At 50.1% G+C, this 23,615-nt stretch overlaps 1 protein-coding gene and 1 pseudogene across 2 annotated transcripts in view; both read right to left on the reverse strand.

Annotated features, from left to right (window-relative positions):
• On the reverse strand, positions 1-21,137 carry LOC123462904 (annotated as a pseudogene).
• Positions 19,169-23,615, reverse strand: part of Kcng1 (potassium voltage-gated channel modifier subfamily G member 1) — a 24,819-nt gene continuing 20,372 nt past the window's right edge. For both annotated transcript variants that reach the window (XM_045155712.1, XM_045155711.1), the window contains exon 4: positions 19,169-22,246. In XM_045155712.1, coding sequence (XP_045011647.1) covers positions 21,476-22,246 — 771 coding nt within the window. In that variant the 3' untranslated portion in view covers positions 19,169-21,475. The remainder of the gene's footprint in view (positions 22,247-23,615) is intronic.

Here is a 23,615-nt window from a genome sequence, read left to right on the forward strand (position 1 = left end):
TTACCAGTGCAGGCTGGGGTCTCCAGTGAGCTTTCTAGCAAGCCAGAAGAAGTGCTTCTCAAACCTGTAGTTGCCTTTGGCAGAAATGTCCTAGTACTGAAGATTGTTCTTTCAGTGGAAGACAATAGATTTTGCCTTCATTTTCCTGTCCTTAATAGCTACTTCATTGCCACATGACACCATGGACATGTTTTCATAGATTTGTATCAGATCTCTATGTCAGTTGGGCACATTCTTGTAGGTGACTCTTGATGTCACATCAAACATCACACATAATAATGGCACACTGGAAGCCGGGCGTGGTGGCGCATGCCTTTAATCCGAGCACTCGGGAGGCAGAGGTTAAGGAGCTTGCCTACTTGGGCAAAGGACCCAGGTTTGATTCCCCAGGACCCACATAAGCCAGATGCACAAGGTGATGCATGTGTCTGGAGTTCATTTGCAGTGGCTGAAGACCCAGGCACGCCCATTCTATCTGCCTCTTTCTCCCTCTCTCAAAATAAAACATTTGAAGCCGGGCGTGGTGACGCACACCTTTAATCCCAGCACTTGGAAGACAGAGGTAAGAGGATCACCATGAGTTCGAGGCCACCCTAAGATCACATAGTGAATTCCAGGTCAGCCTGGACTCTAGTGAAACCTTACCTTGAAAAAAAAAAAAAAAACCCACCACACTGGGCTTGGATGTAATAGCCACCTCCCAGTGCCCCCCAACTTTTCCTGGCCAGCCGTGCCCCACACATTGCACTTGATGGGCCCTCTGTTGGTGTGGAATACTAGCAGGTGCACCTCGATGCCCAGCATCACCACATACTTCTCAAACTCGCCAGTCAAGTGCCGCTGTCGCCCACCAGCAGGAGCTTGAGCTGGACCTGCGGCTCTCCCTGCACGGCCACGGCGGCAATCCTTCACGCACCTCTGCCTCGTCCCACTGAGCCTGTTAAACACTTTTTACTGACAGCTGTCATAAGTCTAGGCAATAAACGATGACAACCCCTTTCCCCTCCCTCAACCTCGCCCCTCTTAAAATCACCCTTCACTTAATCCCCTCTTCCTTCCAATCAGTGTCTCTTTTATTTTGACATCATCATCTTTTCCTCCTATTACGATGGTCTTGTGTAGGTAGTGTCAGGCACTGTGAGGTCATGGATATCCAGGCCATTTTGTGTCTGCGGAGCATGTTGTAAGGAGTCCTACCCTTCCTTTGGCTCTTACATTCTTCCCACCACCTCTTCTGCAATGGACTCTGAGCCTTGGAGGGTGTGATAGAGATATGCAATGCTGAGCACTCCTCTGTCACTTCTTCCCAGCACTGTGGTCATCCCAGTGGTCACCACTGTCTGAAAAGAGAAGCTTCTCTAACCCAAAGGGAGAGTAGCATTAATATATGGGTATAAACATTTTAAAAAGTGCTTAGAGGGCAGTTTGGTGGGCATAATATATACATTTATCCAGGCAACAGTGGGTGTTACTCCCCTAGGGCTCAGGACCTCCCCAGCCATAGGCTCTTGACTAGGTTTTCAGTACCAGGCATGTATTGCTTCCTATGGAGTGGGCCTCTAGTTCAGTCAAGAGAGCAGTTGGTTTCCCCCATAACAGGCACGCCACTATTGCACCAGTTGGCAAATTTGGCCTAAAATCCCAAGGTCTGCCCCCTCTCCAGTGACACGCCTCCTCCAGAAAGTCTCCACCTCCCAACGGCTCCACCAGTTGGGGATCACAAACATGTGAGGCTATGGGGACATTTCACATTCAAACTACCATGCTGACCAGGGGAGAGACTCTGACTCCCGGAGATATACAGGTGAGCGGGGGAGGGCACCAGACATTCTCCTCTGGCCTCTGAACACGTGGCACATGAGGTATGCATATCTACACACATACATGTACCACTCCTCACACACTACACACACACACACACACACACACACAATGGCACTGCCTCTTGGGCTTCCCTGCTGTGTTTTCACCCGAGTTTCTGTTGCTATCTCACATATGTTTCTCTTGAGCGTTAGCTGAAGGACTGATCAATCGCTAGGGCAACGGTCTCAGGGTCTGAGTAACGGTCTGGAACATTGGGGGGCTGACTGGGAAATCTGTGTGGTGGGTCTGGGCATGCTCATCTGTGACAGGCTTCCCTTTGTGCGGAGCTCTGAATGGTCAGTGTGGTGGCTTCAGGGTGAGGAACCCTTTATTTTTTTTTTTTTACCAGGAGTGAAAAGTCCCATTGAGGCCGTTGCTCCCCATATTCTCCAAAATGTCAGTGTGAGTCACAGCTGTGAGATAGCTGCAAGGCCCTGGGCCAGCAAACCAGACAGCCTGATGACTAAACCTCCCCATGTAATGGCACCAGATTCTGACTTGGAAGAAGTCAGGTACTTGAGGTGATCCCAGGCCCAAAGGGAAAAGTGATCTCATCTGAGATGCCGAGTCCAATGCAGGTGCAGCAGAAGTCAAATGAATGACCTTTGGGACGTCGTGACAGGGATGCCTTGAACAAGTCACGGCGCTCCTCTGAGCTTCCTGGAGCAAGAAGTGAGCTTGAGGTGGGTCCACTCAGCTAATACCCATGGGCTGCAGGGGCCGCAGATGCTGAATAAGCCAGGCAGGAGGGGGTCACCTCTCATCCCTCACCTCTTCCTGCTGGCTTGGAGATCACGATTTGTGAGAGAAATGGGTTATACAGGGGCGTGATGGTTAATCTTCATGGTCACCTCAATGAGATTTAGAATCACTGGGATGTGATTTTAAGGGTGTTTCCAGAAAGGTTCAACTGAGGTGGGGAAGGAAGTACCCTAACTGTGAACAGCACCACAGCCAGCTGGAGAGACAGTTCAGCAGTTAAAGGTGCTTGCTTGCGAAGCCTGATGGCCTGGGTTCCATTCCCCAGTACCTATAAAGGGACGTAGGAGCCTGGAGTTTATTTGCAGTGGCAGGAAGCCCTGGTGCACCCATTCTCTCTCTCTCTCACACACACACACACACACACACACACACACACACACACTCCCACTCTCTCTCTTCCTCTTTCTTTCTGTCTTTCTCAAGTAAATAAATAAAAATATTTTAAAAAGGGGCTGGAGAGATGGCTCAGTGGTTAAGGTGCTTGCCTGCAGAGCCTAACAACCTGAGTTCAATTCCCCAGCACCCACGAAAAGCCAGAGGCACGAAGTGGTGCATGCCTCTGGAGTTCACCTGCAGTGGGCCTGGTGCACCCATTTTCTTTCTTTCTCTCCTTGCAAATAAATAAGTCATAAATAAATAATAAATAAAATATTTAAAAAAAAAAAAAGAACGGAGAAAATGCGCTGAGCACCAGCATCCCTCTCTCTCTATTCTTTCCCACCGCAGATGCCGTGTGACCAGCTGCCTTGCACGGTGCCACCACACCTTCCTCACCCGCCTCCACTGTGCCCACACGGGGTCCCAGGGTGGGCAGATCGATGGCTGGGTCCGGCGGTTTTTTTCGCTTTAAGCTCTCAGTTACTATCAAATAGTGACAAGTGGTCAACTGGTCAGCTACATCCACCCTGCGGGACCTCATTCTCAGGATGGGACCCCTGGGCCCCTGGGGACAGCCCTAAGCTCGCTCAGTCCGGGTCTGCAGAGCTGGAGGCAGCGTCAGGGTCGGCTGCGAAATGAACGTAAGCAGCGTCAGCAGGGAGCGCTGGATAGCTTCGAAACCTGCACGGTCAATCAAGTCACGTGGTTTAAGTTGATTTTTTTTTTTTGCGTTGAAAACGCACATTAGTTTTCATTTTTAGCTCTAAGTTCTTTTAATTTTTTAAAAAAGCTTTATTTTGTTTAGAGAACGAAAGAGGCAGAGTGGGGGGGAGAATGGGCACTGCCAGAGCCTCCAGCCACTGCAAAGGAACTCCAGACACATGCACCACCCTGTGCATCTGGTTTATATGGGTACTGGGGAATCGAACCTGGGTACTTAGGCTTCTCAAGCAAGTAAGTACCTTAACCGCTAAGCCATTTCTCCAGCCCAGAAATAAGTTTTTTTTTTTTTTTTTTTTTTTGAGGTAGGGTCTCACTTTAGCCCAGGTTCACCTGGAACTCACTCTGTAGTCCCAGGTTGGACTTGAACTCACTATTTTCTTATTTCTGCCTTTTGAGTGCTGGGATTTTAGATGTACACCACCATGTCTGGTCATATTTTTTCTGTATTTAAATTTTTAAAAAATATTTACTTATTTGTAAGCAGGGAAATTTTTTATTTATTTGCTAGGAGGGAGAAAGAGAGAGGGGAGAGAGAGAAAAACAGACAGAGGGGTACACCAGGCCCTCTAGCCACTGCAAACAGACTCCAGATGCATGCGACACTTTGTGCATGTGGCTTTTACTTGGGTACTTGGGAATCAAACTCAGGTTATTAGACTCTGCAGGCAAGTGCCTTAACTGCTGAGCCATCTCTCCAGCCCCTTTTGAAAACTGTTTCATGTATGATCCTACTATTCCACTGTAAGAAAAAAAAATTGTATTTTCATTTGAAAGAGGCTACTTTTGTTTGTTTATTTTAGTTTTTGTCTGTGTATGTGCGTGGTGTGCATGTGTGTGTGTGTGGATACACGTGTGTGGGTACATATGTGTGTGGGTGTATGAGCATGTGTGGGTATGGCAGTGCATGTTGAGGCCCGAAGTTGATGTTGGGTGTCTTCCACTGCTCCCCACCTTATCCGTTGAGACACAGTCTTTCACTCGAACTCAGAGCTCATTGGTTTGCCCAGCCAGTGTGCCTTGGGGAATCCCTTGTCTCTGCCTCCTGAGCTCTGGGGTTATGGCAGGCCAACGTGCCTGTCTGGCATTTACATATGTGCTGGGGATCTGAACTCAGGCCCTCATACTTATACAGCAAGCACTTCCTTAGTAGAGTCTTACTTTAGCCCAGGCTGACCTGAAATTCACTCTGTAGTCTCAGGCTGTCCTTGAACTCACAGTAAGCCTTGTGCCTCTTTCCCCCTGAGTGCTGGGATTAAAGGCATGAGCCACCATGCCTGGAAAGCTTTTTTTTTGGGGGGGGGGGAACAAAATCATCTTATTCTAATTAACTCACAAACATCACAGCTGGTTCAGGAGGCTGTGCAACACTTGCCCAGCCCAACCTACACATCTCAGCGACCTTCTGAGTGTCCATCAGGACACTTTTCCACGGCCACTCTCATGCAATGGAGCTGTTAATACAGAGTTTAGTCTAGAGTTTTACACATTCATTATAATTACATTTTTATGCTAAAGCAATTTGGTCATCAGAGCAGATTTTCCATTTCTTCAGGCTGAATAACTGCTTAGATTAATCCATTTGCTACTCTGCACTGTTTCAGCACCTCGTTGAAACCCTCACAAGAGCGTAATGTCACTCCGGTTCTGGGCACACTCCAGGAACTGTCTGATTTAAAAAAAAAAAAAAAAAAGCAAGGCTGCTGCTCTGTTGGCCTGGCTCCCTGAGGCTCCGGGTAAGTGATATTAACCTTAGGGTGCTCGGCACTTGCACCTCCAATGAAGCCCCCAGTGAGGCGTGACCCAGGCTATGCCCAGGGCCACACGGCTGCCGTGGCTGCCATCTGGGCCATCAGACCCAGCTGCTGGGGTGCAGCAGCAGCAGCAGAGCCCCCGGCAGATGGGGGCGCTGCTCCTGGTAGCTGAGCTGCAGGTGCTGGCCTGGGTGCAGCTCTCATCTTAGGGGCACAGCTGGCAGGGGTGGTAACCCTGGGAAGTGAGGCTTCCACGCCCCCTGCCCCATGTTCAATGTGTGCTCACAAAGTTTGCTCTGAAGCACGGTGGGGAAGGACCAATTACACCAAAACTTGCATCTTGGATTTTGGGTGGTAAACGGGCAGAAAACATAAGCACCGAGGACCAGCACTGAGGAGGGCAGGGCATAGGAGTGGCCGCCTCTTAGAAGCGAGCCAAGGACCACCTCCAGCGGTGATGGTGTTTGGGAAAAGACGTCCAGACCGAGAAACGGCCAGGTTGTGCAGATCTGGGCGAAGCTTGTGAAGTTTCCCACTCGCATGGTCCTAGCTGGGGACTGACCTCTCAGTGGAATTGGAACCGTGAAGCCATATGGAGGAAACTGGCCGAGGCGAACGGTTCCCCCTGCCGATGTGGAATCCTGCGGGCCATTCCAGCGTCTTCCACATCTGCAGGTAGATCAACACCCCTACTTCTATTAAGGAAATGTCTGGATGTGGGTAATTTGCAGGGTCAACAGGGAACCCCTTTCCCTTGACCTCAGATTGTAATTCCAGAAACTACCAGCAGGCGGAGGTAAAGGACAAGAAACAGACTTGCCTCTCCACCCAGAATGCAGTTCAGGTCTGTGGCTCCTGGAGTATTCATTAGCATGTGTGGGCCCCTTATCATGGTGGCCGGAAGGGGGCAGTGGATTAACAGGCATGAGGCTCGGGTTATGGACCAGGGAAGCCTGAGACCTCACGCAAACTTTGCTGGCTTCCTACAGCTAGCTGCATGCACCAGGGCGCACGGGGCTGGATGAGGGAGACAGGCAAAGGTGCAGAGCTAAGAAACATGCTCTCAGGATACTTTCATATCCTTATTTTGGGTAAATATTATAAGTAGATGGGAGTATTTTTTCCACAGCCGGCAGTGATGGAGACAGTGATTAAAGGGACAGCAATGTTCAGCTGCACGGTGACCACTGCTGCTGAGAAGCCAGACATCTAAATGTTGTTGTTTTGGGGAGAGTGCCTTGTATCTTGGGCTGGCCTGGAAGTTGCTATGTAGCTCAGGCTGGCCTTGAACTTTCAGAAATCTTCCTGCCTCAACCTCTAGAGTCACCACAGCCAGAAGCATAGATTTCTAAAAATTATATATATTTTGGGGGTTGGACAGATGGCTTAGTGGTTAAGCGCTTGCCTGTGAAGCTTAAGGACCCCAGTTCAAGGCTCTATTTCCAGGGACCCACTTAAGCCAGATGCACAAGGTGGTGCATGCATCTGGAGTTCGTTTGCAGTGGCTAGAAGCCCTGGCATGCCCATTCTCTCTCTCTCTGCCACTTTCTCTTTGTTGCTCTCAAATAAATAAATAAATAAATAAAATAAACAAAAGTATATTTTATTTATTTATTTGAGAGAGAGAAAGGTTGGGGGGAATGGACGTGCCAGGGCATCCAGTCACTGCAAATGAACTCCAGATGCATGTGCCCCCTTGTGCATCTGGCTAACGTGGGTCACTTAACCTGAGTGCTTAACACTGAGGCATCTCTCCAGCCCTATATTTTTTAAAAATAATTTTTCCATTATTAAAAATATTTTATTTTATTTTTTTTTTGAGGTAGGGTCTCGCTCTAGCCCAGGATGACCTGGAATTCTCTGTAGTCTAAGAGTGGCCTTGAACTTATGGCAATCCTCCTACCTTTACCTCTCAGGTGCTAGGATTAAAGATGTGTGCCACCACGCCCGACTCTTTCATTATTTTTATTTGTTTTCTTGGGAGAGAAAAAGGCGCAGGGAGAGAGAGAGAGAATGGGTGCACCAGGGCCTCCAGCCACTGCAAACAAACCCCAGAAGCATGTGCCACCTTGTGCATCTGGCTAACGTGGGTCCTGGGGAATCAAGCCTTGAACTGGGGTCCTTAGGCTTCACAGCAAGCGCTTAACTGCTAAGCCATCTCTCCAGCCCAGAAATTTTTTTTGAGGTAGGGTCTCACTCTAGCCCAGGATGACTTGGAATTTACTATGTAGTCTGAGAGTGGCCTCAAACTCACATCCTCTGCCTCCCAAGTGCTGGGATTAAAGGTATGTACCACCACGTCTGGCCATAGAGAGAAAGGGTGAGCCAGGGGCTCCAGTTGCTATAAATGGCCTCCAGATGCATGAGCTACTTTGTGTATCAAGTTTCACAGGGGCATTGGGGAATTGAACTCAGGCTGTTAGGCTTTGCAGGCAAGTATCTTAACAACTGCACCATCTCTCCTACCTCATTTTAGCATATGTGTGTATGTATGTATATGTATATATACACATACATACATACATACATATATATACATACACATACATACATATATATATACACATACACATACATACATACATATATATACATATAGATATATATATGTATATATATGTATATATATATGTATATATGTATGTATGTATAGACTGTTTATTGAGAGAAACAATGAGGAGCAGCAGTCTTCCCGCAGGATGAAGGATGAAGCACTGGGCCAGGCTGGGGTGCAAACTTATAAGGAGGATTCTAAGAAAAACAGACTGTACCAGCTTCAGGTCCAAGGGAAGTAGATAAGGAACTGTGGTTATTTGTGTCCTTGCTCAGAATAAGCTTTTTTAGCCAAATTGTCTAGGGAGCATAACTCACTAGACGGTTTCTGTTCCCTCAAGGTTTTCTGAGTTAAGGGAAGTTTATCAATTGGGAGTAGCCTGTCAAGGTCACACATCTCTGTGACTTTTTTTTTTTAATTTTAATTTTTTATTGACAACTTCCATATTTTAGCTTTTTTAAAAATTTTAGCATATTTTTAGAGAAGCCCTTGGGAGATGGTGGGGTGGCAATCAGATCTTAAGCCCTCCTTTCTCCCTTTGGCAGTGAGCTTGACAGCGTGGGATGGGAGCAGCATGTCTGGGTGGTTGTCAAATCTGCATTTCCAAGAGCCCCTGGGGGGGGAGGGTGCTGTGGGGGGGGAGGGGCTTGGACCCCCATAAAGACTGTGGCGAGATGAAGTGTAGCAGTTAGTTTCTCACTGCTGGGACAAAGCACTTGAGCAGAAGCAGCTTATGAGAGGAAAAAGGGTTATTTCAGCTTACTGTTTGTTTTGAAGGGACGCTTCTTTGTGACAGCGAAAGTACAGCAGAGCGGACGACTGAGTGTCACATCCCGTCACATCAGCTGGGAGGCAGCAGCAAGAGCGAGCTAGTGTGCACTGGCAAGGGGGGCTGGACTATGAAGTCCCAAGACCTGCCCCCAATGGCACACCTCCTCCAGGAAGTCTCCACCTGCTGGGGGACACGAATAAGGACAGACATTTGAGACAGTGGGGGGCCCTTTCCATCAGGGGGTGCTGTGGTTTGAACGTGAAATGTCCCCACCAGGCAGACGCAGCAGGCCGCACACAGCAGGCCCCCAGCTGCTGCTGGTGTTTGGGAAGGTTGTGAAACTTTTGGGAAGTGGAGCCTTGCTGGAGGAAGTGGGGGCTGGTCTTGAGTTAGTATTATTATTATTATTAATTTTTTTTCAAGGCAAGGTCTTGCTCTAGCCCACCCAGGCTGATCTGGAATTTACTATGTAGTCCTAAGGGTGGCTTCGAACTCATGGCGACCCTCCTATCACACCCCCTGAGCACTGGGGTTAAAGGCGTGTGTCGCCACACACCGGCCTGGTCTTGAGGTTTTATAAGCCAGCACCATTTCCTGTTCACTCTCTGCTTCCTATCTGCCAATGTGAGGAGCTGGCTTCCTGTTCCTGCCACCATGCCTTCCCAGCCATGAAACGTCCACTCAGAACTGTAAGCCAAGGGGTTGGGGAGATGGCTCAGTGGTTCAAGGAGCCTGCTTGCAAAGCCTACTGGCTGGGGCTCAGTTTTCCAGTATCCATGTAAAGCCAGATGCACAGGGTGGCACAGGGTGGTACATGAATCGGGAGTTCATTTACAGCTCTAATATATATATATATATATATATATATATATATATATATATATATATATATTTTTTTTTTTCTCTCTCTCTCTCTCAAATAAATAAATTAAATAAATAAAAATCTGTAAGCCAAATGAAACTCTTTCCGTGCCACCTTTTTCTGGATAATATTTATTTGAGAGAGTCAGAGAAAATGAGGGAGGGAGGGAAGGAGGGACAGAGAGAGAATAGGCGCACCAGGGCCTCTAGAAAATATAAACGAGCTCCGGCCACATGTGCCCCCTTGTGCATCTGGCTTATGTGGGTCCTGGGGATTCATTCTGGGTCCTTTGGCTTTGCTGGCAAATTCCTAAACTGCTAAGCCATCTCTCCAGCCCAGAGAGAAAAGAATATTTTGAGAGGCTAAATAACGATCTCAAGCCCCCCCCACCCCCCAGCTCATGAGTGGCAGGATAGTCTTGAAGCAGAAAGCAAGGCAGGCATCCCCCTTCTCCAGGAGTCAGGGCGGAGCATCTCCTGGTGGACGGAGGGTGGGCACAGGCCAGGACTCTGCTGCCTCCACACTGGCTGGCAGGCCGCAGCCTGGAGTGGAGAAGCTGCAAGCCAGGCTGCTTCCTGCGAGCCCTCCCTCCCTCCCTCCCTCCTTCCCTCCCTCCCAGCTAATGAAAAGCTCCCAGAGCATGCCTGCCAAGGCTGTTGAGTGTAAGTGTGAACACACGCTGGCAATTAGCAGCTGGGGTGCTGGGCAAGGAAGGAAGCTTGTGTGAAAGCCTTGGAAGCCTCTGGAGAAGGGCGGGGCGGCTCCCGAGTGCTGGTGGGGGACCGGACCCTTCCTGCTTGCCACTGATCCTTGGGGACAGCACTCACCAGGGACAGGCTCCTTCCTGAGGAGTCACACCCTTCATTTCATTTCCGTTTCATGTCACCCCAAAGGGGTGGCTGTCAGAACTGAAAACGCAGCTGGGTAGGGTGGCGCCCCCCCCAAAAGCCCAGCACTTGGGAGGTGGCGGCAGGAGGATCAGGGGTTCAAGGCCAGCCTCAGGTACATAGTGAGTTTAAGGCCAGCCTGGGTGATGTCAGATCCTGTCTCAAAAGTCAAAACCAAACAAACAACAACAAAAAAAAAACAAACTAGGGGCTGAAGAGATGACTCAATGCTTAAAGGCACTTACTTGCAAAGCCTGATGGCATGGGTTCAATTCCCCAGTGTCCATATAAAGCCAAATTCAGAAAGTGGTGCATGCATCTGGAGTACGTTTGCAATGGCAAGAGGCCCCGGCATGCCCAATCTTTCGCTCCTTCTCTCCCTTCTCTTTCTGCTTACAAATACCTAAGTAAAAAATATTTTTTTCTTCTTTGTTTTTTTTGAAGTCGCCTCTTGCTTTAGCCCAGACTGACCTGGAATTCTCTATGTGGTTTCAGGCTTGCCTTGAATTCACAGTGATTCTCCTACTTCTGCCTTCGAAGTGCTGGGATTAAAGGTGTATGCCACCATGCCTGGCATAAATAAAGTGTTTAAAAAACAAAACAGAGCAAAACATGGGCTGGAGAAATAGTTTAGCAGTTAAGGCACTTGCCTGCAAAGCCAAAGGACCTAGGTTCTAATCCCTAGTACCTACATAAGCCAGATGCACAAGGGGGCACATGTGGCTGGAGGCCTTGCTGTGCCTATTCTCTCTCTCTTTCTGCTTCTTCCTCTCAAATAAATAATAAATTTAAAAAATCTCTACCCCCACTTTCCCCCCAAAAAACCAGGGTGGGATGGGGAGATGGCTCAGTTGTTAATGACACTTGTTTGCAAAGCCTGTTGGCTTGGGTTTGATTCCTCAGTACCCATGTTAATCCAGATGCACAAAGTAGCCCATGCATCTGGAGTTTGTCTGCAGTGGAAAGAGACCCTGGTGTGCCCATACTCTCTCTGCTCACAGATAAATAAGAATTAAAAAAAATTAAAAAAGGAATTTAAAATAACTAAACAAGATCTGGAGAGATGGCTCAGTGGTTAAAAGCCCTTGCTTGCAAAGCCTGCCAGCCCAAGTTCAATTCCCCAGCACCCGTGTAAAGCCAAATGCACAGAGTGGCACATGCATCTCGAGTTTTTTTTTTTTTAAGATTCTAGAATTTTTAAAAAATATTTTTTATTTTTTATTTATTAGAGAGAACAAGGCAGAGAAAGAGAGAGAGAGAGAGAGAGAGAGAGAGAGAGAGAGAGAGAGAGAGAGAGAGAGAGAATGGGCACGCCAGGGCCTCCAGCCACTGCAAACAAACTCCAGATTCATGTACCCCCTCGTGCATCTGGCTTACGTGGGTACTGGAGAATCCAACTGGGATCCTTTGGCTTTGCAGGCAAATGTCTTAACTGCTAAGCCATGTCTCCAGCCATGCATCTGGAGTTTATTTGCAGTGGCAGGAGACCTTGGCATGCCCATATCTACTCTCCTTCTCTCCACCCTGCACATAAATCAATAAATACTTTAAACAACAACAACAAAAAAGTAGGAAAACCCCCCTAAAGATGTATACCTAGAGGCCATTACTGCCTCAGCCTCCTGGCCTCCAACTGCATGCTCTGGCCACAGCGGGAGACGCACTCGCCCTTTTTCTTCAGCCGGTTTCTGATTTTGGCATGGAAAGTGGCAGCTAGATGGGGCATTCCAGAAACCCTCCGGGTCTGAGAAGATGGGTGGTGGGTCTCCTTCTCTGGCTTGAACACATCGCAATGCTTCAGGGGCCATTCCTTCCTGGATGGGTGACACAGGCTCTGCACCCTGTATCTACCAGCTTCGGCATTCCCAGTTACAGTGTGACTGCAGTGTGACAAAACACCCGACCAGAAGCAGATTTTGGAAGAAAAGGATTTATTTCTGGCTTACAGTTTTTTTTTAAAGCTTCCCTTTTAAAAAATATTCATTTTATTTATATATTTGAGAGAGAGAAAGAGAGAGAGAGAGAATGGGTGCTCCAATGAACTGCAAACAAATGCCAGATATGTGTGCCTCCTTGTGCATGTGGCTTATATGGGTCCTGGGGAGTTGAACCTGGGTCCCTTGGCTTTGCAGGAAAGCACCCTAACTACTAAGCCATCTCTCCAGCCCAAAAAGCTTCTTTTTTTTTTTTTAAAAAAATTGTTTATTTATTTATTTGAGAGTGACAGACAGAGACAATGGGTGCACCATGGCCTCTAGCCACTGCAAACGAACTCCAGATACATGTGCCACCTTGTGCATCTGGCTTACGTGGGTACTAGGGAATCAAGCCTCAAACCAGGGTCCTTAGGCTTTAGAGGCAAGCGCTTAACCACTTATCCATCTCTCCAGCCCCTCTGGCTTACAGTTCTGAGAAGTTTCATGATGGTGGGCAAAGCATGGCAGGAGCGGCCAGCCAGGCATCCCACCTCTACAGAGCCAGGGAGGAGGTCCACAGAGGGAGGTAAGTGAGACAAGCGAGGCGATGCTGTAATACTTCGAGGCCCGCCCCCAGTGACACACCTCCTCCAGCAAGGCTCTACTTCCCAACCGCTCCTCCCACTGGTGACTAAGAAGGAAGCTTAACCATAAACCCTTGAGGCATAGGGAACGTTCTGCATTCAAACTACCATGGTAGCCATCCACCACCAGGTCCTATGGTCTCAGGCTGATTCCTGGAAGCAAGTCCAGGAGAGGGGTCAGGTGGGTTTCATTATTGAGGCTGTATTTTATTTTTATTTGAAAGAGAGAGGGAAAGATATATAGATATATATATATATATATATATATATATAGATAGATATCTATATCTATCTATCTATCTATCTATCTATCTATCTATCTATCTATCTATCTCTATATATATATAGTAGAGAGAGAATGGGCATGCCAGAGCCTCTAGCTGCTGCAAATGAGCTCCAGACACATGTGCCACCTTGTGCATCTGGCTTTACGTGGGCCCTGGGGAATCAAACCTGGGTCCTTTGGCTTCATAGGCAAGCGCCTTAACTGCTAAGCCATCTCTCTAGACCAAAATAACCTTTTTTTTTTTTTTTTTTTTTTTTTTTTTGCAAGGTAGGGTCTTGCTCGAGGTGAGGCTGATGTAGAATTCACTATGTAGTCTCAGGCTGGCCTTGAGCTCACAGTGATCCTCCTACTTTGACCTCCCGAGTGCTGGGATTAAAGGCCTATGCCACCACAGCGGGCGCAAGGCTGTATTTCTAGGAGAAACCTGGGGGTGGGGGTGGGAAGTAGGAGGGAGCAGGTGACAAGGCGGCGGGAGGCTGAGGCTGGAGTTTGCTCATCGCCTCATCCCGGGAGCTGTGAACATGAAGAGGATTGTCCTCATGAGTTCCGTCTCTCGGCCAGGCCTTGGTCTGCCCTGTGACCATCAGTTACTGTCATGGGTTCTCTTACCAGTATATCGGGACTCTGGGGTCCCATGACCTGTGAAGAGACGGTGTTGGGGTTCACTTATGAGAACACAGAACTGTGAGCCGGGCTTTCTCAGCAGAATATCAGCACTGCAGTGTGGGGCTTGAACCCAGGACATGCTGGGCAAACCCTCTACCACTGACCTATGTCTCCAACCCTCTTTTTCACTTTAAAAATTTATTTATTAGCCGGGCGTGGTGGCGCACGCCTTTAATCCCAGCACTTGGGAGGCAGAGGTAGGAGGATCGCTGTGAGTTCAAGGCCACCCTGAGACTCCATAGTGAATTCCAGGTCAGCCTGGGCTAGAGTGAGACCCTACCTCGAAAAACCAAAAAAAAAAAAAAAAAAAAATTATTTATTTATTTATGGGCCCATGCATATAGAATGGAAGGTCTGGGACAGCCAAGTTATTGGGGCTGTAATGTGTGACATTGTGTGTTTGTGTCACTGTGCACTTGGGTACGTGGGATCTGGAGATTCGAACACAAGTTCTTAGGCTTTGCAGGCAAGTGTCTTAACCACTAAGCTGTCTCTCTAGCCCTATTTATTTGCAAGGGGCGGGGGAGAAAGAGACAGAGAGAAGAGAGAAAGAGACAGAGAATGAGTGTGCTAGGGTCTCTGGCTGCTGCAGACGGACTTCAGATGCATGCGCCACTTTGTGCTTCTGGCTTTACGTGAGTACTGGGGGAAATGGACCCAAGATGTTAGCTTTTGCATGTAAGTGCCTTAACCACTGAGCCATATCTCCAGCCCTCATTTTATTCATTTTTTATTTATTTATTTGCAAGCAGAGGTAGAGAGAAAGAGTGTTCCAGGGCCTCCAGCCACTGCAAACAAACTGCAGACACATGTGCCATTTTGTGCCTCTGGCTTTATGTGAGTACTGGGGAACTGAAACCAGGCCATTAAGCTTTGCAGGCAAGGGCCTTAGCTGCTGAGCCAACTGTCCAGCTCCCCTGCTTCATTTCAATGTCTCTCCTCTAGACCATCCTAGGTACCTTGGCAGACAGTCAGGGCCAAGGAATCGTTATGCCAATCACCAAAGAACCTTGGACTCCTAAAGTGAGGCACTTCCTATCCCATCCCCTTTATGGACAAACATAAACCGTCCATTTCCCAGCCTCTCTGGCCACCCATTAACTATACTTGTCATTAAGGATGGTCGAAGTGCCTCTTTCTGGGCGCACGCATACAGAATGGAAGGTGTGGGCAAGCCAGAGCTACCACGTCACTGGGCCAGGATCTAATCCTGCTCCCTGCTCTGCCCTTTATCTCTTCTCTTCTTTGCTCTTCCTTTCCCTTCTCCCTCCTCTTCCTCCCCTTCTCTTTCCTTCTTTTCCTCCTCCTCTTCCCTTACCTGCCCCTTCCTGTTCTTTCTCCTTCTTCCTTTCTCCCCACCCTCTTTTTTCTTTTCTGTTTTAAAACTTGTTATTATTTTAAAAACTTTTTTCTTTTTCTGTTTTATTTTATTTTATTTATTTGACAGAGAGAAAGAGAGAGAGAGAGAGGGAGGGAGGGAGAGAGGGAGGGAGAGAGAGAGAGAGAGAGAGAGAGAGAGAATGGGCACGCCAGGGCATCCAGCAGCTGTAAATGAACTCCAGATGCATGCACCCCTTGTGTATCTGGCTTACGTGGGTCCTGGGGAATCGAACCTGGGTCCTTTGGCTTCACAGGCAAATACCTTAACCACTAAGCCATAACCCCAGCCCTTTTTTAAACTTTTTATTGGCATCTTTTTTTTTTCTTTTTAAAGCAAGCAAGTTAGTAGATTTCAATCTATTTCAACAAGCCTGGTTGTTTACAGGTCATTTGGGCAGACAGCGTGTTCTTTGCTGGAAGGAAAATAAAAGGTCCTTTGGGCTCTCTCTGCTTTAGTGTTGGGGGTGAGGAATGCCAGCCCCACAGTATCTGTTCATCCATTTCGTGTGAAATAAAAGGTTGCTGAGGGAGGATGAGCCTCACAGGATGGAGGCTGTTTCCAAGCAAAATCTGAAGGTGACTTGGATGGAGCTGTCTGCCTGTCACACTTCCAGTGTCAGTGAACAGCAGTGAATAACAGACAGAACGTGGGAGGTGAGGGGACACCCGAGATTACCCGTCCTCCGACCTGTGAGACGTGCCCCTGTGCACTTACCTGTGAACAAGACACACACACACACACACACGCACCCCAAAACCAAAAGTCAAAAGACGCGTGGGACTGCGGTGGCCAAGCATGCCTAAGCCCTTCAGTCCAAGCTCCAGTTCTGCAGAGAAAGCAAACAAACGAGGTTTACTTTTTATTTAAGCATGGTTGGGCCAGCATGACTGCAGAGGAGAAGGCTTCCAGGAGGAGGGTGGCTTATGTTCCCATGGGAGGGGGCATGGGGAGATGCCAGGGGCTTAGGAGGTAGGGGAGGGGTCACTAAGGAGACCTCCATCAGCAGCTTCTGGGAGGGTCAGATGAGGCAGGGTGAGTGGGTGTAGGATGGGCCAGCTTCAGTTGTCTCAGTGGGCGGGCTCTGGGGCAGAGGGATCATCCGGAGCTGCCTACTGCCTGGCCCGAGTGACGCCAGTGGCCTGGAGTGAGGGTCCCACTCAGGAGCTGGCTGGGTGTGGGCTCTAGAGGTGGGTTTGTATGTACCAGATGGGTTCCAGGTGACGCATTTGCTGTCTCTAGGGACTGGCCACTTGGAAGGGGCAGGACTTTCAGAGTAAGCAAGACCCTAGATGTCAAAGCTTGAGAATATATATATATATATATATATATATATATATATATATATATATATACACACACACACACACACACACACACACACACACACACATACATACATACATACATATGCAGTATTCTGGGATCATGTCAGGAACATGGTGTTTTACACAAAGCTTGTGGGGCCCAGGCTGCTAAAGCCTCCTGACTTCAGTGACATCTGAGCAGAGATGTGAATGAGCAGCAAGAGCCAGTGATGAAGGAGGAGTCTTCTGGGCAGGAGAGCACCAGTGGAAGACCCTGAGTTAGGACTGCACTTGGTCTACTCATTGAATAAGGAACAGGCTGCAGGCTGGAGGGATGGCTCAGCGGTTAAGGCGCTTCCCTGCAAAGCCTAAGGACCAGGGTTTGATGCCCCGGGATCCACATAAGCCAGATGCACAAAGTGGCTCATGTACTTGCAGTTCCTTTGCAGCGGCTGGAGGCTCTGGCTAACCCATTCTCTCTCCCTCCCTCCCTTCCTGCTTTCAAATAAATTTTAAAAAGGAAATTAAAAAACGAAGAGGTTGGGGCGGCTGGAGAAATGACGGGTGGCCAGGAGAGCAGGCTGGAGGGAGCGTGTCTCAGGTGTGTGTGTGGGGGGTGGGAGGGGTTAAGAGTGCCGGGCAGGTAGCAATCAAGGCAGGGGTGAGCCGGTTCTAATAGGGGCCCTGTGCTGGAGGGCAGAGGATTGCCAGGAGAGGCTGGAAGAAGAGGAGGATCGGGGTGGACTTGAGGGCCAGGTGAGGATCATGTGAGCTGAGAAGGCTGCCAGGAGAGGGCTGAGGGAAGACGGCCAGCGGTGGGCAGCAGGTGGCGTGAGGAGGATGCTAGGTCCTCCACGGGAGGAAGATGCAAGGCCAGAGCGCCTGCCTCCCGCTATTCTGCATGTGCGCCCTTTTCCTTTTCCTTCCGGGTGTGGTTCGTCTTCTCTGCGGATCACCTGGGGCTGCAGGCTTGGAGTTGAGCCACTTGCTGGGGCTTCGTCCGTTTGCTTGGTCCAGGCCTGGAAAGGCATACCGAAAAGTGCCAGCAGGGGGCGCTCATCTACCCTCTGTTCTCTTCACTGGCAGAAGTTTCCAGTCTTTCAGGCCTTGCCCTGGCCTTCCTTTTTTTTTTTTTTTTTAAATTATTTATTTGAAAGAAAGAGAGAGGGGTAGGGAATGGATGCCAGGCCTTCTCTTCGGGTTGCTGTCCTTACCCTCTCCAGGTCTCCCCTTAAATATCACCTTCGGAGACCTTCTCTGAACGAATATTTTTTTAAAAAAAATTGTGGCTGGAAAGATGCTTCAGTGGTTAAGGTGCTTGCCTATAAAGAGAATGGGTGCGCCAGGGCCTCCAGCCACTGCAAACGAACTCCAGACGCTTGGGCCCCCTTGTGCATCTGCCTAAAGTGGGTTCTGGGGAATGGAACCATTTATGTGAGAGTGACAGAGAAAGAGAGAGAGAGAGAGGGAGGGCGGAAGGGAGAGAGAGAGAGAGAGAGAGAAAATGGGCGTATCAGGGCCTCCAGCCACTGCAAACGAACTCCAGACACGTGTGCCCCCTTGTGCATCTGGCTAACATGGGTCCTGGGGAATCAACCTGGGTCCTTTGGTTTTGCAGGCAAACACCTTAACCACTAAGCAATCCCTCCTGCCGGACATTTGTACTTTCTTTCTTTCTTTTTTTTATTTTTGTGTTTTTTTTTTCGAGGTAAGGTCTCACTTTAGCCCAGGCTGACCTGGAATTCACTGTGTATTCTCAGGGTGGCCTTGAACTCATGGCAATCTTCCTACCTCTGCCTCCCAAGTGCTGGGATTAAAGGCATGTGCCACCATACCCAGCTTATTTGTACTTTCTTATCATTGACTTATTGCTAAGGAATTTTCTGTTTGTGTCCCAAAACCATGTAACCTTAGAAACTTAGAAAAAGGTGTGGTAGCGCCTCCCAGCACTCGGGAGGCAGAGGTAGGAGGATCAACATGAGTGTGAGGCCACCCTGAGATTACAGAAATTTGTAACCCATCAATAGTGTAAAGAATTCAAGATGATGTCAGACTGCCTGCCATATTGTCTATAAAACCTCTGAGCTATTAGAGCTCAGCACTCAGGCTTTGGAAGACATTCCCCTGAGTCCATGTTGACATGAATAAAGTTTCTGATTCTCCACTATATCTCTGGTGCTGGTTCTGTGAGCCTCAGTTTCCCTTATCATCAGGACTTGGATGATATTTCCACTCTGGCTCATTGTGGGTGTGGTGTGCTGTGCCACCCCAGGAGAGGGAGAGGGGGAGAGGCGGAGGATGAAGAAGAAGAGGAAGAGGGGAAGGAAGTGGGGGTGCTCGGGGCGAGGGAGCCCAGCCTCCAATGTTACAGACAAATGCTATGATGGACTGTTGCGACAAAATACCTGAGAAAGTCAACTTGAAGGAGGAAAGTTTTATTTTGGAGCAAAGGTCTCAGTTCATGGCTGCTTGGTTCATTGTTTCTGGGCTCACAGGAAGGCAGAACATCCTGGTGGGAACATGTGGGGACAGAGCTGCTTACCTCAAGGCCACTGAGAAGCAGAAATTGAGAGGAAGGGGCAGGGCATGGGATACCTCTGTCAGGGCATGGTCACATGGTCCTCTTCCTCCAACCAGGCACCCCCTCCCAATGACTCATGAAGGTACGTGTTCATCGGTGGGTTGATCCACAGATGGCAAAGGCCTTCTCAATCCAGTCACCTCCCTCTGCACCCTACTGCGTGGAGGACTGAGACTTTGACATGTGAGCCTTTGGGGGTCATTTTGGATGCAATCTGGTATGTCCGAGGTGTTATGGCTCTAGATAGTTGAGGGCATTTCAGATCCAAAGTAATAGGCACGTTTCCTTCTCAGTCCCTCTTTCATGGTTACCAGTCATTCTTTTTTATTCCAGTGTTTTTTAAGAAATGCATTTAATTTTATTTTTTAGAGGGAGAGGGCCTCAGCCACTGAAATAGAATGCCAGACACTTGCGCCACCTAGTGGGCATGTGCAACCCTGCACTTGCCTCACGTTTGAGCATCTGGCTGATGTGGGATCTGGAAAGTGGAACATGGGTCCTTAGGGTTTGCAGGCAAGCGCCTTAACTGTCAAGCCAGCACTCCAGCCCTGTTCCAGTGTTTCTGAGCACTTGTGAGATTCTGGCCCTGCATGAAGGACCTAGAGTCCCTGCCAGTGTCCCCTGACCTGGCCCTGCAGAAGACAGACCAGAGCTCAGTAGCTCAGAAATGAGGCAGAGGTGTTTCCAAATGATGAAGATCAAACGGGGTAAGGAAAGTGTGGTGAAGCGGCTGGTGTGGGCTCTTGGGAGGGGTAGGCTGGGGGCGGGGGAGGGAGTAAAAGGGACGAGATAAGCCAGGCGAGGTTCTTCAGGGAGGGCAGAAACCTGCGGAGACGGGGTGGGAGGGGCTGGGAAAGCCTGAGGGAGGAGGAAGGGGCTGGCAGAATGACAGAACCTATGGAGGTGGGCTGGAGAGGCCCCTGGATTTTACTGCCCATGTGATGGGTTTGGAAGCTAGCCAGCAGGTAGTCAGAAGCAGGCTGTTTCTCCTGCTTGGCTGAGGAGAGCGGCCCAGGTAAGTCAGGTGTGGGATACGAGCAACCTTCTGTCATCTGTGCTGTGGGTGTGACAAGGGTGTGAAGTCCCCTCCCCATGCCAGACACGCAGAGCTCTGACACTGAGCCAAGGCAGAATGTTCTGGACTGGCCTGGGGTCCTCTCAGTCCACTACCTGTACTTTCTGAAGCTGGAGCATGGTCCTGGGTCCAGCAGGTGCCCCCTTTTTGGGGCACACGGAGCCCCCCCACCCCAGTATCCTTTGCAGGTTGCCCAGCGACCAAGAAGCCAGTTTCCTCTGGGGTTTTCCAACTGAGATCTGGGAAAATGGTTAAAAGTGCCTTTGTAATGTTAAAATGTGGAATAGAATAAAAACTTAGTTTTTTTTTAAAGATAAAATGAAGAGATTTCACCTTTGAAGTAAGCCGAGAATGTTTCTTTGGGGTCCCTCCACCCCACCCACGACTGGTGGGTAGTTTGAGGGGCAGCCTTCCAGGAGTATGTGGAGAAGAGAGACCGGGAGAGGAAGGGAAAGGAAGAGTCTGAGCCGCAGGAGCAGGCATGAAAAGTGCAAGAACCCAGCGCTGATGGCAGTTTTCCTAAAGATCTGTTCTCCTCTTTCCCCTCCCAACTGGCTAGGACCTCACCGGCTAGCCAAGCGACCCCAGCTGGCAGCCCCGTCACTCACTCACTTCCCGTACCCCTGTGTTGGCTTCGCTGGGAGAGGGCACCGTCTTTGAAGACAGCGGTTTCTTCCTCTTTCCGGGGACACACTCAGGCCTGGCTACGGCGTCGCTCCTGTTTTTCTCCATCCGGGCAGAGCAGGCGTGTACACAAGGCTGCGCTGGGCATGTCATTTATTTACACCGTGGGGGGAACCGGTGAGGTTCCGAGGGAGGGAGGGTGGCAGATGGCAGACACAGGACCAGGGCCTGCCCCACACTGGCTCCTTTCGCTGCTGGGCTTGGAGGGAAGGAGGGCAGGGACCGTGGGCCATGTGGCATGTGTGTCCTTCCTTGGGCATGGCTCACTCCTCAGTCCTAGGCGGGCCGGTGTGGAAGCAGTCCGTCCGCTTCCAGGCTTTGGTTGGTGCATGGCGAGAAGCGTCAAGCCGCAGGTGGCAGGCAGGGCAGGGGCGCGTCCACCCAGCTCAGTTGTTGTCCCTGGTGTCCGACGAAGCACTTCCGAACAGGAGGTCGCTGTCCTGGGACATGCCGCTGAGCTGCGACTTGCTTTTGATGAGGAACTGAGCCCTGCGGATCATCACCCTCTCCTGCTCCTGCTTCAGCTCCAGGTAGGAGCGGGAGAAGGTGTGGAAGATGGACGTGACCGGGAAGGCCATGAGCAGGATCCCGCTGAGGATGCTGCTCAACGCCACCACCTGGCCCGGCGTGCTCCTGGGCACCATGTCTCCGTAGCCCACGGTCGTCATGGTAATGACGGCCCACCAGTAGCAGGCAGGGATGCTGGTGAACTCGGGGCTGTCGGCCATCTCGTTCTCGATGACGTAGAGGAGCGGGGCAAAGAGGGCGATGGCCACGCACAGGAAGAGCAGCAGGAGCCCGAACTCGCGGGTGCAGCGGCGGGCCGTGAGCCCCAGAGTCTGCAGCCCCAGCGAGTGGCGCGCCAGCCGCATCACGTACAGGATGCGCAGGGCCCGCAGCACGCGCAGCACCAGGCCCACCTTGTCCAGGTAGCTGTTGCCCGTGCCGGGCTTGCGGCGACTCGACGCAGCGCCGTCCACCAACAGCGTGACGTAGTAGGGCAGGATGGCCACCAGGTCGATGAGCGTCAGAGGACTCCTCAGGAAGGCGAGCTTGCTGGGCGCCTGGATCAAGCGCAGGAGGAACTCCAGGGAGAACCAGCCCACGCACACCGACTCCACGATGAAGACGCTGTGGCACATCTGGGAACACTGGCCCTGGGGCAGGGGGACAGGTCGGGGGTCACAGCCTGGCCTAGATGCTAGGCCTCCTGCCTCTCCATGTTGCCTGGCCCTCGGGTCCTCTGCCTAGCTCTGTTTGCTGCCAGGATCTGGTTATGGACAGCCATCTCTCCTGGGCTGCAATGGCTTAGCGGTTCAGCCAAGCCTAAGGACCCAGGTTCCGTTCCCCAGAACCCACGCAAGTCAGACGCACACGGTGGCGTTGTTTGGCACACCCATTCTCTCTCTCTCTCATAGACAAATGAAAAATAAAATATTTTTAAAAAGTAAATAAAGCCTGGCGTGCTGGCGCATGCCCTTCTTTAATCGCAGCACTCGGGAGGCAGAGGTAGGAGGACTGCCGTGAGTTCAAGGCCACCCTGAGACTCTATACTGAATTCTAGGTCAGCCTGGGCTAGAGTGAGACCTTATCTCGAAAACCGCTCCCCCCCAAAAAAAGTAAATTAAAAACAAAGCCATTTCTCCTTGCAGCCCTGGCCTTCACCCCCAGACACCTCAGCAGCTGCCGCCCTTGGGTTTGTCACGGTGGGGCTGTCTCATGAGTGTCTTAACCGCATCTCGTACGAAATGGAGTTCCTCTCGCCCACTTGCTGCCTGTGGAAGTCCCTCCTTAGCATGCATGGGACCACAAACACGTCCAAACTGCAGCCCAGGACAGCTGTGAACGAAGCTGGCCACATGTGTAGATGACATAATGTTGGAAGGCTGGGCACCCCGGTCAATCCTTCCAGCTTCTTGGGTCAAGAACATATGCCTCATCTCTCTCTCTCTCTCTCTCTCTCTTTTTATTTAAAAAAATATTTATTTATTTATGAGAGAGAGAGAGAGAGAGAGGAAGAGGCATATAGAGAGAATGGGCATACCAGGACTTCCAGCCACTGCAAATGAACTCTAGATACATGTGCCACCTCTTACATCTGGCTTTACATGGGTACTGGGGAATTGAACTTGCGTCTTTTGGCTTTGCAGGCAAGTGTCTTAACTGCTAAGCCATCTTACCAGCCGGTGTCTCTTTCTTGCACCTCACACCTTCCACCTTCTATGGAAACCTTGTCAATGTGTCACATAAAATACTGCTGGCATTGAACCTCTGCCCTGTCTGTCCACAGCGCCCGTCCTGGCCCAGCGACCAGCGGCTCCCCTGTACGGTGGCGTTACGCCCTCGGGGGCCCTCACTCCGCTGTCCACTTTCCACCTGCAGACCGAGTGGTCTTGCCCCTCCCCTGCATAGCTGCAGCATGGCTCAGAGGAGCAGAGGTGAAGCTCTCGAGGGGTGCTTCAGGCCTGCTCACCCCCCAGCTCCCGCTTCGCTGTTCCCTGCTTTCTCTGAGCCCACCCACTCCAC

Source organism: Jaculus jaculus, chromosome 8, assembly GCF_020740685.1.
Source record: "Jaculus jaculus isolate mJacJac1 chromosome 8, mJacJac1.mat.Y.cur, whole genome shotgun sequence".
NCBI lineage: Eukaryota > Metazoa > Chordata > Mammalia > Rodentia > Dipodidae > Jaculus > Jaculus jaculus.